The sequence below is a fragment of the Phalacrocorax aristotelis genome, chromosome 3 (genome assembly GCF_949628215.1).
Source record: "Phalacrocorax aristotelis chromosome 3, bGulAri2.1, whole genome shotgun sequence".
Lineage (NCBI taxonomy): Eukaryota > Metazoa > Chordata > Aves > Suliformes > Phalacrocoracidae > Phalacrocorax > Phalacrocorax aristotelis.
Window position 1 is genome coordinate 45,584,665 of NC_134278.1, and position 19,233 is coordinate 45,603,897.

The window sequence follows — 19,233 nt, forward strand, 5'->3', positions numbered from 1 at the left end:
AAAAATATCCACCAAGTTATCACAAGTAAAACCAAACCTCTTAATGTTGAACATACATGCATGACGGATCCCATGATGAAAAGCTGACTATCAAGTTGATAGGAAAGCAGAGAGGAAGGAAACCAGCACTTGCTTTAAGAAAACTACAAACAAGCTCTTGGCAAATCAAGAAGAGAAATCACGTGCAAGGTACTACTTGACATTGAGATAACAGTCTCACACAGCTTATTTATTGGAATCAAGTAATCTGAATCAAAAGGGTGTCTTGGCGGTTTTTACAGAATGGCCTGACTACCGGAATCAAGGCCAAACTTTTTGGAAGGGCAGACTAGTGACTACAGGTTTATCCCCTTCCCAATTTCACATCAATAGTTCAAATGTTAAGTAGGAGAGGTCTTACTAAAGGACAACAGCCATATCCGGCTTTTCACCAAGGACGTGTTTCTGAAGAGAGCAACGGTTCGTGATTCTGTGAGCAGCAAAGTAGTTTTCCCCCCATAAGAATTAACATAACAGAGGGGGGGGACATGCACGGACCTAAGAAATAGATGCTGGTTTAATACAGAGAGGTCACACATATGATGTGATCATCACCTGAGAGATGCGATGGCTTTTAAACTGGCTTTAAAACACCATCCATGCCATATGTGGTCTCTGGGCATTTCAGTGGTGTGCGTTAAGTCCCTACATACATGCACGCACTCTGAATTCTTACAAGAAATAGTGCTTTATCACCAGCCAAATTCAGCTGCTTCATCTGCAAGACTGAACACCTGACAGAAACCTCCTCCTAAGGGGAACACCGTAACTGCCTCTTTTGAGGCAGTTACATTTCCATCATTATCACTATCCTCCTCAAGATTTCTCAAAGTCAGACAAACCAGTCAAAAATGAAGGATGGAAAACCAGGGAAATTACGACTAGCAGAGCAAAATACCAGGTGACTGGCAGCAGAGCTCAAGCAACGGCCCGAGAAGCAACAGACAGCAGAGCACTGCTGTAGCTGGGCACGGCCCCACCACCCGGAAAGCAAGCTTTCCTGAAGCCCGTTCACCTCCCTTGGGGCAGGCACTCCCACACAACAGCTGGCAGAAGTTTTCCTGCCAAGCTCCACATCTCTCAACATGAACCTTTCAGACAGAAAAAGGCTGCCGTGGTCCACTGCCCAGCCTCTGGAGACAGAGCCCTTCCTCGAAAGGCCAGCCGAAGGAAACATCCTGAACTGTCCTCCTCCATACGGCAGCTTCCCCTCCCTTTATTACAAACTGACATATACAACTTTTACTAAAATATTTCAGAAAGTGAACCAAACTGCTTCTAATTTCAGGGAGAATAATTGAGACACTAAACGTTAATTCTGTGTTAGGGTTTCCAGAAATACTTAGTGAATAGTAACTGCTACGTGTCCCTGTGTAAAGCCGAGACAAGGAATCTTGATGGCAGCACATCACTGGATTAATTTCTTTTAGACTGCAGCTGCTACTATATGTGACTAAGGTATCTTTGGAATGATGATTTCCATATGTAAAAACTGGATGAAAAGATGTTCTAGTAAGACTCCTTGAAAAAAAAAAAAAAACCCAACCAATCCTCTCCCCCCACCCTGCCCCAACAACACAGCTCAGCAACCGAGAGAAAGTTCTTCCCTCTAATTTTGGCTTCTAATAGGAAAAATACTGCAGAATTCATTGGTGTTTTCCACCACGTATTTGAATATTTACAATTACTATTTACCACAGTCTTTATGTTAAGCCAGTGAAGTTCTGTTTCACAGTCACCACACCAAAAAGTTTTACCATAGTAGAACTACCTGGGGTAAAAAAGCCCAACCACCCAAACAGGCAAAACCTCAGATGAAAGCAAACAATTTTATTTCAATATGAGTGCTGCTACTGCTACAAGTATTTGTAATTACAATCACCTCATGCAAATGTAAAAGGTGATCTTGTTAAGATTGTCAAAAGTAATTAAAAATCTGTAAAAATTCAGACTACTACTTTTTTCCTCCCTTTGGTATTATATAGCACAAGAAGAAAGCCCAAAATCAACTTTTTGGGTGTGGGGTTTTTTTTTGGCGCAGTCTGTGAAAGAACTATGTCAGAAATTACTTGGCATCTTCTATTCTAATACAGCAAAAAACCCCACATCAGATGCAAAGCCAGAATCCTGTAAACTTCTATTAAACCATTCAATTTGAAAGGTTCAACAGGGCAAATCAGTTTTGACCATAAAAAATAAAAAAAAACTACTTCATGAATTTCAAGGTATTGTATCTCGGCATCTAAAAACCAACCTGCAATAGTCCCAAAAATAAATTCTTCTCACAGAAAGAAGAATTGTAATATATCAATAATGCAGAAACAAAAGGTATAGTAATGGTAAAATACAGTTCTTATCTAAATCTACCCCAGCAAAGAAACTGTAAAATGTGTGTCTGGTCTTCCCTCAAACAGTATTTTAAGGCATCAAGACAATTCCAGTTATGTCCTTGTTTGTACTATGATATTCTGAAACAACTATGTTAAAGATAAAAGGTAATTTGAGAGGTTTAGAGAGATGAGATGTGTGCTTATAATCACATGAGAGTCATAGGTTCAACCAGTTAAAAAAGAACACAAAACAGATTTTAGATACTTATACAGTGCTACCTTTAGTTTTCAGGAAGTATTCACGCCTCTTGGCTCCACAGAAAGCACTCATTTTCAGACTACTAAGATTTTGAGTTCTAAGGACAAATACTTATCCTCAGTATCTGATTTTTGACAGAAAGAACATGTCTTAGGATAGTACATGAACATTCAATAACACACAAAATGCATCATATATTGTTTCCGGAAAGTAAAATTGGATCTAGAGGTCTACAAAGCTATTAAAATCGTTCTTTTGATTTCATCTATTTTCACTTGTCTGTATGTTAGTTCTGCGTTACATGAAATGTTACAGAAAATACCAGTTACTGAAAATGGTGAGAATCATATGCCAAATTAGAACTAAATGGTGTCCGACTTTGTTTTATGCTTAAGTCCTTCAGTTCCCTGAGCTAACTGGTGCCATTTAATGAGGAAATAAGTAGAAGAGGTCATCTCATCCTTTACAAGGCAGTTTTTCTGGCCTTTAGGAAGAGCAAGATATCCATGTAGTGCCAGAGATGACCACTGAAAGCCTCCAATCATTTAGTTCACAGAAATGCTTATACCTCTTAAGCAAGCTTTTTTAGCAATCCTATTCTCAATTTTCCCAGCAGAAAAAGGCTAAGCTTTGTAACTAAACTTCCTGCAACTTAGAAAAGCATGTATTCAAGGTACAGTATTTCAAGTCCTTATATGCACCTCTGTATGAAGCACCCTATATAGTACTATACATAGATTATCTCAAAAAGTCTTCTGTATATCTATCCTCAAACCACAGCTACGAAATGAGAAAGTTGCTATTACACAAATGTTACTGATGGGAGAAGCATAGCATACAGAAACAGTGCATTTGACAACTGGCTGTTGTCCTGGTCACAGATCAGAACAAAGCTCATGGGTTAAGCCCTTGTCTAATGCCATCAGCCCCAAGTCACAGAATCACAGAAGAGCTGAGTGCTGGAAGGGACTTCTGGAGACTGTTTAGCCCAGCCCACCTGGCTCCAGCTCAGCTGGGCTCGCCAACCAGACTGAACAAAGCTGTCAGAGAGAGGAGCCAGTCCCTTTCGTATCTTCTCAATTGATGTTTGCAGAAGGGGATAATCCTCGCCTCCTCACCCCCTTTATTACCACAATCACATATGTACTTAAGTGATGCCTTATGGAGAGAGACATTAATGTAGACAATTATAATTTATAGACTCAAAATAAGTATGGCAGCAAAAACATTTTTCTCTACAGTATAACCTGGCATTAGAACGGGAAGTCTGTTCTCCTCAAGCATCCATCCAGCTACCACCTTGGAAGATAAAACATGGAAAGAAACATGATGGAAAGGGTGAAAACTGGAATATATTTGTTAAAAGTCAGCTTCCCCCTCCTTCCTGCCTCCCCACAATGTACTTGGATTATTGGACCATTTTTGAGATGAAGAACTGGACAGTGATAAAACTTTTGCCTCCAAAACTTTACGACACAAGGTTTCAGAACAGATGCAGTATGAACACTGGATGAGCAGCAAGTAAGAGGAGAACGAGAGTACATGGAAATGAAGATGGAACGAACCTCATTACTGAGTGCAGATGTAGCCTTTCAAGAGTCAAAACACTTGCCTCCTCACAAATAGGCGCAGTGTAATTTGCAAGGGGCACCTTTTTGTTCTCTACAGCTGCTTGGCAGTGCCAGGGACACAGCAGGGACTGGGACACAGCAACACAGCAATTACTGAATTAATTCAATAAAATTAGTCGTCTCTGTAGTTAACTCAATTACTGTATTTTGGTTTTGCTTCATTTGGTCAAATTATGCCCTCCCTTATGGCTGCAAATCTGTTTTACACCTTCATTCTTCCCCCTCACTCTTCACATTACAGACTGAAATGACCAAATTCAGCCCTATGAGCCTGACAAGGGATCAGAAGGCACCATTAAGGCCATGTATTGCATGATTACTTGTCACTGGCTCAACCTCCTTCCAAGAACCTACTTTCTAGCTAAAGGATTTTCACTTCTCCCCGCCCCTCCCATTTGTTTGCAACTCTTAATCCTAAAGATCTGTACCCAAGCCCGTGGAGTTTTGTCCAAGCTGAAAAAACTCAGACAATAGCTCTCAGAAGTATAACATAACCCATAACAGGTTATTTCTGAAAACTCTGCTGAATGATTTTATGGCAGCATTAACTGCTTCATTGATCGTGGCATAAGAAAACAAGGACTGTTACATTTACTGCTAAGATTCTTATGCCTCTTCTTGGTATCTAAAATTTCCAGTGTCTTCTCTTACAGCTGCTCAAGTTCCAAATTTGTTCTTGGTCAAAGATATCAGAGATATAATTTATAAATTTGCCTTAAAATGTGTACAAAACAAAGTCCTTTGTCCATTGTAACTGAATTTAAACTTAGTTCATTTTGTATTTCAATTATAATTGTAATACAAACTTTAAAAACGTTTTCTTCACACATTATAAAGAATTCAGAATATCAAGCAACATGAAATATATAATCTCACAGTAAAATTTACACCCAGCAGTAAGGAGACTGTCCAGTTCTCTATTGTAATAGTGGCTTTGGCTTCTTTAAAATACAGTTTTGGCTGCCTTATTTATCTGGATGGAAGAACTCACGATAAGTATTAAATCAAGATAATATTCATACTCAAATCAAAGACATGCACTGCCAATTACTGTATACAATAATATCTTCATTGTTCATCGTATTCTTTAAATGTATCAATTCCAACAAGTGCTTAAATTATGCTGTGAATACACTCTCAATGAATAAGCCTTAAGGATTCATGTATCAGCAAATACCAAAACCACCACAAAAATCTCAAGTATAATAGTGGTCTTGAGCTAGCAGAAATTACATTTATAAAATGTTTGGATTAGCTTCTCAAAGCAAGTTACAGATTATTTCAAGCATATACAGAATCAAAAACCCTTTAAAAATCAACTTAAAGCACTGCAAAAATGAGCTGCATTTAGTAGGGAGGAATATAGTGATGCAGGACATTATTTTTTTCCATTGTTTGGCCTGGAACAGGTTACTGAAAGTCACGGGACCTTCCTCCTTGTAACAGAGAGGCTGGAATAATTTCAGTGTGTTGGAAGCTTCCCTTTCAGAGGTTTGAAACAGACTTTGTTTACAGAAACTTGCACTCAATAAGTCAAGGAAATAACATTATATATGGCCTTAAGAATCAGAAGAGTTAGGACCAAAGACCATAAACTCCTCCAGATGGTACAGCTATCTTCCAAAACAGCAATGCAGTGCTTTTAGTGCCAGAGATAGTAAGTAGCAGAACACCAGAATTGCCCATTACACTAAAAATGTACACTTTGGAGCTTTGATTACAGAGACAACGGGAATATTTTTCAAATACAAAACCTATACAAAGAAAACAGGTAAAATAACAAGGAAGTGTCATAACAATTGCTCAGATGATTACATATGTTGTCAGTTTTATTAAGCTTGTTTTCTTCAAAATATGTTTTTCTGTACCTAACAGTAGTTAATTTTCTGCAGAGTGTTTTCTCAGAACTCATCCATTAGTGCCATAATAATCATATAAACAGACAGGTACGACAAATACTTCAAATCTTAAAAGCAATTCCTCTTTTTTTGGCATGGAAAAACAACCCAAAAAATAAAAGGAAAGAGTACTGCAAGATGTAGCCTGAGTAGAGAGATTCTACACCTGGGCAGGTACATGGGAGTTTGTGTTTAATCAAAATATCATTTGTTTTATTAAAATGTTAATGCTGTACTTTGTAAAGCATCAGGCAAAAGCACAAACAGCTTTATCAACATGCTGACAAGAAGGATGGAAAAAACTTCATCCCATATCCTATGTTACTTAATCACACGCCCAAATTCACAACGAAAAGAACAAGTTGTACTATTTACCCAGATGTTCTCTAATACAACACTGCATTTTCAACAGAGATTGACAACCGTGGAGTAGAAAATGACCCCCTTAACACTGGCATCACAAATAACTTGCAGAGGGGGGCCCTCCTTTAAAAGTCAATTAGAGCATTAAGTCCTATTTTGCTGCTTTTGTTCTCTTTAGTGTTGACTTTTTTAAAAAACATAACCACTTTCCTTAAATAATTCAACTTAATTGATCAGCCATAACAATAAATTCACCAGACTGCTTATAGGCATAAAAGGTAGCCCCCCTCCTCATTTGATCTAATTTTACTATGCTTCAATTCCAGCGACTCCCTCTAACTGTGCAGTAAGATACACACAAGAAAAATTATGATAGCCCACTGGAGAACTCATTTTGGTCAACTTTTTACCTACTTGTTCTCTGCATATGCATTCCCTCTTCACATTTTGGTAATTACTTCAAAATCCCCAGTAATATCAGAAACATATCACCCATTTTCACATCAAGGAGGTTAACACAAGATGAACAGGGATGCCATCCTTCTGTCACAATGACAACACATTGATAATTATGGTAGGACTTGTACCTTTACCGTTTTAGAATATGATGCGAGAAGAAAATTTAGATCAAGAGACTTGGTGCTTTATTTCATTTGTTCTTTGGTTTATTTAAAAAAAGCAAACCACTGATTGATTTAGGAGAACAGTGGCCTAAATGCAACAAACAGATTCTTCTTTGGGTTTCTTATTTTGAAATAGAACCTTTACAGATGACTGTGACACACACCTCAGCTCTGTTCTTCTCAGTGTCTTTCTTACTTTCGCTTAATAACTACATCCTTGCTATCAAGTTGGTGGTTTTCCTTAGTGGATTCGTGGCCTCAGATTCTTTTCTCTAAGCAGGTCCCGTTGGCAACAATACAACACCAAGCTCTTGATTAAACATTAACTTTGCTCCCTTTTGTGCTCCTTAGAAGCTCCAACAATGAAGAACCAATAGTAGCAGGAATTTCACAAAAAAAATCAAGAACACTACTATATCACAGTTCTTTGGTAAGTTTTAGAGAAGACTAAATCACTTCAGAGCATGCTTGATGAATTTACCTGTCCTGCTTTTTTTGCATCTAGACATTGGTTACTACTTAACATCTCCGTACCAGCTAAAGAGTACAGAAGGAACAGCAGCCTATTTTATACAGAAAAACAAAGATTTGCATTAAGAGAAGCTAATGGCAAGAAAGGTAATGTTATTTCTACAAGCATGTGACTTCTGTATTTCTAATCCTCTAATCTTAATTCTTTCCTTTCTACTTTTCCACCTGTAATGCACAATGTATATTGCTAAGTGGCTTCACATTAACAAGTAACACAAAAGCATCCTCTCCAATTTACCTATTTAAATTTCTAGAAATTTCTCTTCCATGGTTCATTAGGAACAGTGCCTTTTGTTTATACTTATATATAAAATGGAAGCACAACCTTAAGTAAACTTGATTATGAATGAATGTTCTTGTCAGCTCTGAGCAGATGCATGTCCATACAGATGAAAGGCAGAAATGAATCTTCATAATTTAAGGGCTTCAAAGTCAGGAAATCTTTTCCACCTACATTCAATCTAATTTCAAATTCTGTTCAGAAAAGTGATAGCTGAGAAATTACAGTTACCAATCATTTTCAGATGCTACACTATCACAAACACAAAGTCTCAAAGTTTAGAAGTTACCTGAGTAAAATCAAGCAGATTACGATCAATCAACAGGGGAAAAAAATAAAGTTATATAATCTTTACCTGTGATACAATGATCTTTTTTGGATCTTAAAAAGCCTTGTGAAGTACAGAGCCCATGCTCAAAGTGAGGTAGGGAAATTTATACGATATTTACAGAAAGTCCAGTGAGATTCAAACAAAACAGATATGCCCAAGGCATATCTCTATACAAAGCTGTATACAAAAGGCACTTCAAAGCAAGGCTCACCAAATTATGTTTTAGTTTGAAAAAAAATATTAATTGCTTCAATACACAGAGGAACTACCGCAAAGTAACAAGCTACTGAGGGGCACTGGCTTCATGATGACTGCCTGCACACCCCACAGCAAATGCCAATCATGCCAGGTAACCTACCCTTTAATCTAACTACCTTGCATTACCAAATCACCATTACAGCCAGCTACCTAGACCTTGGACACAAATGCATGTATGATTTGCCAAAAAAAGGACAATGAGATGCAACTAACTTTGTAACACGTGTATTTGATGTAAACTGCTTACAAATGAAATAAGGTACTAAAACTTCAGATGCCCCTTAGACATCTAGCAGGCCAAACCTACTGTTCCGGCTTCTATTACACTACAGCTTAACATCCCACACAATCCAGTGTCATAACCTCACTTCTGCATACCAAAAGCATAAATAACACACAGGAGGCAAACTCTTCTTAAAATGTTTAATCTAGAACTAAAAGCTAGAAGAACCTGGAGACATATTTCTTCCCCCTTTTTGGAGCTCTACTAAGCAGCTTTTGCAACAAGAAAGGCACAACTATGAGAGCTTCCATGTAGAAGAGAGTAAAAAGGTTGTAATACACGAGTAATGGAGCTAGTGAGAAGTAATGGAACTGCTTCTGATTTTAATTGCTGAATTTACTAGGATACAATGTTTGTAAAATGTAGTGAACCACAGCAGCCTTCTCAACTGTAGCAGGTAAAACCATTCCATCTTAGGAAATACATTGCAGCAAACAATAACAATCCTGATTCGGGCACTTGAGTAATTGCATAAAGTAGTAATTTTTACACTGTAAATGAAAAGTATTTTTAAAAAATTTATGTTCCATGTCTCAAATGCTGCTAATATACAAAGACAGTAGGGATCTAGTGATTAGTAAGTCATTCTAAAGGAGATAATGTTAATAATTGCAGTAAGTTACTAAACAGAGTAATTTCCCAATTATATTGCCAAATACAGTCTGTCTGGAGTACGCTTCAAAATAAGAGAAAAGCTTTCATATTTGTGATTTCACTACATTGCTTAAAACAGCTGGTGAAAAAATCACCAGTCTTCCACACAAGTTATAACATTCAGGCTTTTTATTTATTTTTTTTTAAAACCAGAAGCTATTTTGAAATATTTTTTTAAAAACCCTATGGTTTTTGAAACCATCCTTGAATTTTCTCAATTTACTTTTGAATTTACATGCAAAATCCTAATTCATTTCTTCATTAATGAAAAAAAATACAGCTTTACCAGGATTGAAAGTATTTACTGCAAAGGTTAAAAATACTTGTTCCTACCTCCACTTTTGTTCGGTAGAGAATAAGACGCTTTAGGCTGCCCATTTTGGCTATGTGGTTGAAAGCCTGAGGTGGTATTTTATCACACGATGAGAGATTTAATTCCTGAAGATTTGGACACATTTCAGTAATAACCTCCAAGCATGTTTCATTCAGGAAATGGCCACAAGACAACTCAAGACGTACCAGTTCAGAGCCACAAACTTTCAGAAACCTGTAAAAACACATTTTAGGTGAAAAATAAACAGGCTTTCAAGTGAGAGTCTGAATTCTGTCAAAACTTTAAGCATGTAAACCAGGAAACAGTTATTTTCAACAATGAAAAGCTTGCAGACCACAGCTCTTCTGTCACCTCTGCTAACTAACAGAAAACATTACTAGGTTGAAGTTAATTAATCACAACCACTCCAAGGAAATTTACTTCTGATTCAAATCTGTACAAATCCAGAAGAGACCAAACTAATTAGGTTTTGAGTTAGAGAGCAATATTCAAAAACCAAAAGGTAGTCTGAGAGTCAAGGCTGTTTCATCAACATTACCTTGATACTGTATATAACCTAGATATCAAACAATGTTTTAGTCAAATATTCCTTTGTACACTTACTTTTTAAGAAACACCGAAGGCTATGTAATGCTATACATGGCATAAGGAGGCTAATGTAACTAAAAGCAGCCTTAAAAAGCAATTCTACCTTGAAAACGAATTGCAGAAGAATCATTGGGAGTAAGAACTATAAAGAGAGCTTTTTATTAAATTAACATTGGTCTTGAAAACTCTGTTGCAATTTAGAAAGTTGGAACATGCTTCCTTCTTGCCATTCAGCCTGAGACAACGGAGCAAAGTACAACACAGATAATGTTTGAAATGCTTCTAAGCAGTCCCCAAAGCCAGTTTTGACAATGGCCTGCAAGTTTCTATCAACAGTTTCATATTTCTCTATCTCGGAAAAATCTGTAAATGTAAAAGTGAGGTTAAACAAACACCTTTAAATGGATGAAATATTCAGAAGTATTTTAAGTCTTTCAGAAAAACATCTCATTCCCTTCATTAACAACTCAAAATTGACACTTGGCAGCTGTTCTAGAACACAGAGATTCCGAAGGACTATTTCACAAGACTTTCACTATAATTACAAATATGAGAAGACAAAATATCCAAAATTTAGAAACCTTGATGGTCTGTGCATGAATTGCACCTTCTGACAGATCTTGTGTCAGAAATTCAAGCTCTATTATATCTAATACAAGCTTTAATTAAAAACACAGAATCACAGGTTGGAAGGGACCTCAGGGATCATCTAGTCCACATAAGCTTATGCCCCTTTTCTTTGCAAAGATAACCTTCAAAATATGAATCAGTCACTAGGCTTGTTTGATATTTAACAGGGAAAAAAGCCCCACACATTTGCAATGATTTTGTTATGTTTCTTCAGGAGAAAAACCTAAGTTCCTAACCAAAGGCAGCAGTGAGTTCCCCTTGTTACTTCCTAGAATAATGGAGCTCCTTGTGAGAAAGCATGAAGTAGTTTCTCATAATAAATATTCTGATCTGCTCTATTACCAGTTCTGTCCTACAAAAACCTGCATGCAGACAAAGCAGCTTTAGGTTCTGACACTTTCACTGCAAATTAGTATTACTTTTTGGGTTTAACTGATACACCAGAGACATGACAATTCTGCTTGCACAAAAACTCCTATTGCTGCAATTAAACAGGTACCAGCCTACACAAGACACTGCTCCTGTTGAAACTTAGGACGAAAGAGCTGCTGACCTTAAAAGCCAACACATTCAGGGAGGCACTGCTCAATAACACTAACAGAAGCACAGGACTTGAAGTCCATCTTCCAAGACCCAAGTCTTCAAACCTCTTCCTTTTCTTATTTTTTCGTTACTCACTCAAGTCATACTTGCCATTCATCATCACCTTTCTTTATTCCTTTCATCTTGGACATTACATGGCCTTAGTCTGATTATGCAGATCTTATGCAATATGGAGGGGAAATGAGATTCCAGGGTGGCATCTCCATCCCTGGAAGTTTCCAAGAGTCACCTGAAATCTTGACCGACCTGATCTAGCACTGGGGACACTGGCACTTCAAGTGGGAGCTTGGAGTGGATGACCTTCAGAGGTCTAACATCCAACATTTCTATGAGCCTATGGAAACAGAAGCAAAGAGAGGGTCTCAGACATGAAACGGGAGATTTAAGCCCCAGAGCCACAGGGGTTCTGCCTTCAAAATCTACTCTTCTGCTAATTTTGTCTAACTCGGCAGTCGCTCTTTAGAATCTGGTTTAGCTCGTAAAATCAGAGTTTAATCAAACGCCAAGCATTTGTTTACTGTTTTCATACTGGATACAGTGCTATCACCTAGACTGGTAAGCCTTCTTATGGGCATTGTCAGAGCTGAAATGACATGACAATTAACAACAAGTATTTAAACATTCAATTGTTCTCGTAGGCTAGCAATAGAGTTCCAACACTGCCATGGAGAAATGCAGGATGGAAATCAGAGTAGAGACACATGGATTCATTGCTGATTACCAATTAGCCATTTCCTCTCTTTAATGAGTGCTTTAACAATACATTCATACAGCTTCTTTCATCAACAAATTATCAGGTTTGTTTAACCGGTGGTATTTTCCATAAAACCTTGTCAATCGCCACTTATTATACCTCTAGCTTTTAATTTGCTAACAGATAAATATTTTATGAATTACTCCATTACAATAATGGATGTTAGGTTAACTGCCATATAATTTAACAGGGCTTGCCTGTTATAAATGTTGGTACAGATCATCGCTTTTCTCCTTCTAGGACTATTAACAGTTAACATTACTGGGTGGGTGAAATACTTATTCAACCCCCTAGACTTGGAGAACAACTCCAGGCTCACCAGCTTGTGGAGTTATTATCCTCATAACATTTTATTTAAATTCATTACACTTGAAACACACAGGCAGAGCAAACACAGCAATAGCAATGAGCACTGCACTTTGCAGCTTTGCTGCCTTTTTGGAAAAGGTTATTTAGGAGACATTGAACAGAAAGGCATGGGGTGGGTAAGGAACATGTAGCAGGGCACAAGAACAAGCCGACAGGCATGAAGTAGAGATGAACAGAAACCAGAGATAGAACTGGAGAAAGTCACCAACCAGCACAGGGCAGAGAACATCAGGCAGAACTGTAGAGCTCTCTGAACCGCCAAGGCACCCCAGTATCTCTCCTCCTTTCTGCAGTCATCCATCCCTTTAGTTTTGCTTTTATTGTCTGCATTTTATACACATAATTTCTGAAGTGATTCCTCTTCATCCCTTCATGTTTGTTATGAAATATGACTAAACAACCTAGAACAATGTGAACATGTACATTTATTTTGCTAGACACTGGATTGGCCTTTCCCTCTGAGTTCATCCTCATTCTAGACTGCAGTATTTCAGGTGGGTTTTTTTTGCCTTTTTGTTTGTTTAGTTGGTTTTGATGTTGTAGGGTTTTTTTGGGGGGTGGGGGTGGTAGCTGCTTTTTGTTTGATTTAGGTGGGGTTTTTTTAATATACAAAAGCAATCTCACTTTCCATCACCTTCTGCCTGTTCTCAAGAACTGCTGCTCATTTTCCCCTCCTTCAGCTGCACCTTTTGGGAAGTAAGTTAGTTCTAGTGAAAACCTTCTGGAACATCAAATATCTCTTAGCAGTTAGGACGCTCATGCTGATGTTAAACCCATCACAATCATGGAGTCACTTAGTCTACTAACAACTTCCAATCTTGTAGTTCATGACTGTATCATAAGCATATCCAATGAGCCAAAGAAGATCCAAAATTAAAATATCAAGGTACAAGAGGTAGCAACCTTCACGTCAGAACCGGCTGCATGAGGCCTCCTAAACAAAATCCTCAAAACACTTTTAGACATATGCTTATGAGGGTACCGAACACATCACATTTGCTCCAATGGTTTCTAATGGAACTGCACTGGATCTAAAACCTACACTTCACTGTTAGCATAATGATCCTCACTTACATATCCCATGGTTCAAAGTTACTGAAAACTCTACAACAAGCATGGATCACAGCCCAGTTCTCTCTCATCTACTCATCTATCCTAAACACAAACATCTACCTAATTTTATATTCCTTTAGTACAATTATCCCAACAGGTTTCAGTCATGCTGATTTTACCAAACCTATTTTCAGTGAAAAACTTAGATATTCGCTTTGTAGTCATTGACATATAAACCACTGAACTTGGTGTCCAGGGTTGGCGGGAGCAACTTCCATTTATGAACAACACAGGGCTGGATGTTTTTTTTTTTCCCCCCCGTAGCACTTTCCCTTGTAACGTTACCTCATGCTAGCATCCAAATCAGGGATGTTACCTCCATTACTTGACAGATACAACCTTGTCCCATTTGCCTAGCCCTCCTTGGTATCACCCTCCTAGAACCAGTGTTTCATTAAAACAACTGTTCCAGTTTGCTTCAAATCAATTACGCACTCTCTCTGCCTACTCATCTCCTGCATTCCAGAGCCTGCCACCAGACAAGAATAATGCCAAAAAGCAGCCCCAAAAACCAAACACCTGGATTTTGCTCTTTCTTATTTCACTTCTAAGATCTTGAGGTCGTCTCTTCTTTCTTGCTGTAGTTCTATCAATATTATTACTCACACAGACTTGGCAGAGGACTTCATAATCCCAACCTGTCTTGCAGTTACAGTCTTGCTTTTAATCCAAGGCTATACCAGAGTTCCAATTCCTGTATCCCTGGCAGCTTCTATTGTCCACTGTTCTAAAATCTTCTATTTTTCCTTCAGTCTTCATAATTAAGGAGACAGTTTACTTACTTTACATAGTAGGCTTATATATTTGAATAAAATCAACCCCTAATGTTCTATGCAAGTTTAAACTTCATGCGCTTTTCTGTTTTCTCCCCCCAAACACTGAAGCACATTCCTCCTCCTTTCATCAGTGAACTGTTTTCTACTCAGGGTTGTTTCCAAAATTGTGGTGACTGTGTATGTGCATAGCAGCTTTTGATACTTCCATTCATCAGCAGACACCAACTTCTGGGATCATGGTCTCTGCACTGACAGCGCAATCAATATAAAAAATTCCAAGTGCCTAATTGACTCTGGATCATAACATGCTATGCCAGTCGTATAGCAGAGATCTGAGGACCTAAAAGAACTGTGACAAATTTTCCTATGTAATTTAAAAACAATGAGATTTGACTCGTGGAATTACATTTTAACATATTTCTTAAAGTCGTGTCCAGATATGTTTATACTCACAATGACGTTTTTCCTTTCAGAAGTTGTGTTACACAAATGCAACAGCAGTAGCATATAATACAGGTAACTGTAAGAAAAGCGTTAAGAATGGCATGACTGGAGAATGAATGAGTGCACACAGGTGTGGAAGCACAAGAAAGAACGAAGAGCAGCACAAGGGCCAGTAGAACGGTGTGTGTTAGTGGCAGTTAGATTAGCAGGTCATCAAGATCCTTGAACATATGTACGTGCAGTTTCTCAGGACATGCAGATTAGGAGACGAAGGAAGGAGGTGGCACAGAATGGCGAGACTACACACTGGACAAATTGGTTTGGACACATATCGGTTGTCTTGGTGCATCCAAGTATGCACACGACAGACTGAGAAACATTATTTTGTTTTTAAAATGAAGTCACCTTCCCTTCCTCTAAGATACTGTAGTTATTACAATGTTATTTTCTACTCTAGCATATATTAAACTTTTTTTGTCAAACCTTAAAACATTGCATGCAAGTAAGCAGAATATTAAGTACCTGATCTCATGCTTTTCTCAACACAGATTAAACTATTTCAGTGAAAACATGGAAACCAAACATTATTACTTTATCTCAGTTACAGCAATCCTAGGTTTTACTAAAAACTGTGGAAATTTATAAGAAGACATACATGACTTAAATTGAGAATCCCTGTCAAGACACACATTACTGTTATTTTCTGTGACCAAGTATTTGATGCATGTTTCAGTAATTTCTCTGACTCCCCCCGCTAGTCTGATTCTAGCAAAGCCTCACCACGTTAAACACTGTCAAAATACTCCTCTATTAAACAGCAACTAAAGCCTTCAAATGTTAACAACGCAGTATTGTTAAAGAAATATTCTTGGACGTGCTTGACATGCAAACACTGCACCACTAGCCTGAAAATAAAACATTATTAATTCATTTTCACAGTATAAAATGTTAAAGTAAATAAAAATGCTAATACCTTAGATATTTAAAGAGTTTAACCTATCTAATGACATAATCAGTGTTACAAAGAAATCCGCATGCAGAACTCAAGTTTTTGAACTGTCATCGTCCTTGAGCTGTTTAAACCTCAGAGCGTTTATTCAGCATCTTGATATTTAGTATACCTCCAGTCAACTTGCCTCACTTTTCCTATATAGGTCTTGTCCTCCCACGCTGATACTCCCCTGGCATGAAGAAATTCACCGTACTTCTAACGCCAGGAGAAACGCAGTGCTGCTTATGTAACACTTGTCATGAAATCTTTGTTTATCCCCTGTCACTTCATATTCCAGACACGTGAGACTGCTCAGATACTCATTTACTTTGTCTTTCACTTTTCCATATACTTTTAGTTCAATCTAAATGATAAAGCTTAGTTAGTTTATATTATAGGCTGAAATAAAAACTTTATGACAGTCATTTTTAGCCCTAAGGAATAGGTGTTATCAATAAGTTAAAATACCTTCAGCTTTGCCTCGGGATGTTCATATGCCTGAAGCATTCTATCTTCTCATGACAATACAGTATTTGCTTCAGCCACATTTCTTAAAATTACTCTTTCTAAAAATTTTCTACTTTAATACATTTTTCCATGAAAATATTTTTTCAATTACTTCTTACAATCACATCTATCAGCCTTTTAAAGCAACAAATTTACACAAGCTACTTTAACATTGTTGTAAGAAACCACAGATGAAAACATTTTTGAAAGATATTTGCCAAAACAAAATTCAAGCAAAAGTAGCACTTAAATGTGCCTTGACTTCCAGAAATCAAAACCCAAAGCATATAGTTGTAAGAATGAAACTAACTCTACCAGTTTTGAATTCAAATGTGCCAACTGTAACACCAGATGCTGAGAAAAAGTGCAAAAATAAAGAAAACAAAACACAGGCTCTGTAAAAGCGAAATGCTGTTATCTATGAGGACAAGGTATTTTGGTTTCAGCGTTTTGCCATTTCTATGCTGCAGCGCTTTGTTGTGTTTGTGAAGTTATTTACAAATTTCATTTAGCAAATAATTTTTGTTTTCCTTGACTTGACAAATATAAGTTGGCCTTTTAATAACAGCATAACAGAGTCCTTCAAATTGTTACAACTTCTAGGCAGAACTCTCTATGCCTCCAAGTAGTTGGCTTCATGGTCGCTTATGCGGCAACCTATCACAAAACTTATAAACTTGAAGAACTGGAATAAGCTATTTAGGCTCATTCGAACTCAACCTCAAGTTACAAGAAGACTTTTTCACCAATTAAATCCAAAATAAAATATGCAGCTTTGTATGCCATAGGCACACCTCATTGCCTTATTTAAAATTTTCCATTGCAGGAAGAACTAGAGAATATCAAGACTGGAGAGGGAGCCAAAGAGAGCAGGATAAAGAAAAACCAAACTGGTTCAGAAACATCAGTGCAGTAGGCAGCAAGAGAAGATTTTACACTAATAAATGTGGTATATGTCTTCTACTGTTACATATAGAGAAAAATACATTAGTATTTAGTTTCCACAAAGGACAAGTACAGTCTGAAAACCTGATCAAGTTTTTAGTAACAGTTAACATCAGCAAGTAATGATAAAAGCAGCAATGCATGCTCCCCAGCCAACTGAGAACCTCCTCGGCAAGACTCATATTCTGAAGAGTAGATTAGAAAGAAAATTTACATGTGAAATAGAATTCAGAGGGAAGTCAAAGTACCTCCATTCTTTGGAAACTGTTTTGCGCATCTCCCAAAAGTCAGGCTGGGTGAGGAACATCTAGAAGTCCAAAAGGAAAAATTGTGGGAGCTCACGAGTACATGTCCTGGATGCTGCAATACCCACATGATCGTGGTTTCTTATTGCCCTGGCTGTCATTAAAACTAAAACATTACTTCAGAGATTTCTCCTTTGAGGAACGGTATCTCTTACCAGGAAGCTACTTTTTTGAAGAAAGCTATGTTAACACTTTTGAAAAGGAAGTTTGTTCTAATAAGTCTCCTGTATTAACAGATACTTCCATAGCAAATGAGCAGCAAATTTTCCTTTCCTGGAGGCCAGCAAATTTTACAAACCTGCTGATGAATAATGTCAAAAGGAAAATTTGTGTTTGGAAATTCTACTCAGAAAGACACTTCCACAGAATGAAGAGTCGCAAAATTATTTCTCTGTTAGGAAAATACAAAACTTTCAAAACCAGACCTAGTTACAGTGGAGAATTTTTGATTTGGAAGTGAAAATTCTGAGAAGTCACACCTGAAAATTATTTAGCTTACAACTTTGTTTCAAAAATTTGTGATTGAACTGCATCTCCCATTTCCAGACCGCTTGTATTTCTTCCAAGAAACACTTTTTCCTAGAAATACAGATAACTCCACAATTGTATCAATGTCCAAGAACACTTTTCATCCTTTTTACAAATAAATATCACCCGTAATAATGAATATAAATTGACCATATTTATTCACAGATTATTAACAGTCAAACAATGAATATTTATTATTTTAGAAATGCTAGCTACACGTAAGCACTGCTATTAGTTCAGCACTGAAGTAAAAAACAAGTCATTAGCAATAAAGCCATTTTCAACTAACTGGAAGCAGAAATGCTAGAACTGCAAATTTTATAATTCTCTGAATCTGAACATTCATTTCTTTCAAGACTACAAAAATTGTTAGCAGTACTGCATGCTCAAAAAAAAGGAAATTAAAAAAATGCCATGAAGATGTACATACTTTAAGCTTTCAAAAGAAAGATTTAATAGCTAAGCATCAGAAAGCAAGCACTTCATGATTTCAGAGTTGACTTTTCAATTAAAGCTTGCATATTTATCCTCTGCATAATATATCTAATGTGAAATCCAAATTTAGAAGAAATGTTTGTACCCCATGCAACAACTAGCTGATGTCTATCTCCTTTTTCTACCAACAAGCACAAAAGAGCATAGGGCTGTTGGATTGTACTGGATGGTCCGGAAAAATGGAAGCGATGTTCTCATCTCGACAAAGTAGTGCTTCAAATTATTTTACTTCCCCAGGGAAGGCACCCAGGCACCAAAGGAAAGAAAATGTTTGAATACTTGATTTAACCTTTTTAATCAGAAACAAATGAGAGTTAATACAATTTTTTTTAGATATATTAAACATTTCTGCCTCTTATCAGTCAAGTCCT

General features: G+C 37.3%; 1 protein-coding gene across 8 annotated transcripts in view; it reads right to left on the bottom strand.

Annotated features, from left to right (window-relative positions):
• FBXL4 (F-box and leucine rich repeat protein 4) overlaps positions 1-19,233 on the bottom strand; it is a 70,626-nt gene that overhangs the window by 25,638 nt on the left and 25,755 nt on the right. For all 8 annotated transcript variants that reach the window (XR_012659595.1, XR_012659596.1, XR_012659593.1 and 5 more), the window contains one exon: positions 9,814-10,027. Coding sequence is in view for 4 of the 8 variants with exons in the window: in XM_075087324.1 (XP_074943425.1) it covers positions 9,814-10,027 (214 nt within the window). In the remaining 4 variants the exon portion in view is untranslated. The remainder of the gene's footprint in view (positions 1-9,813; positions 10,028-19,233) is intronic.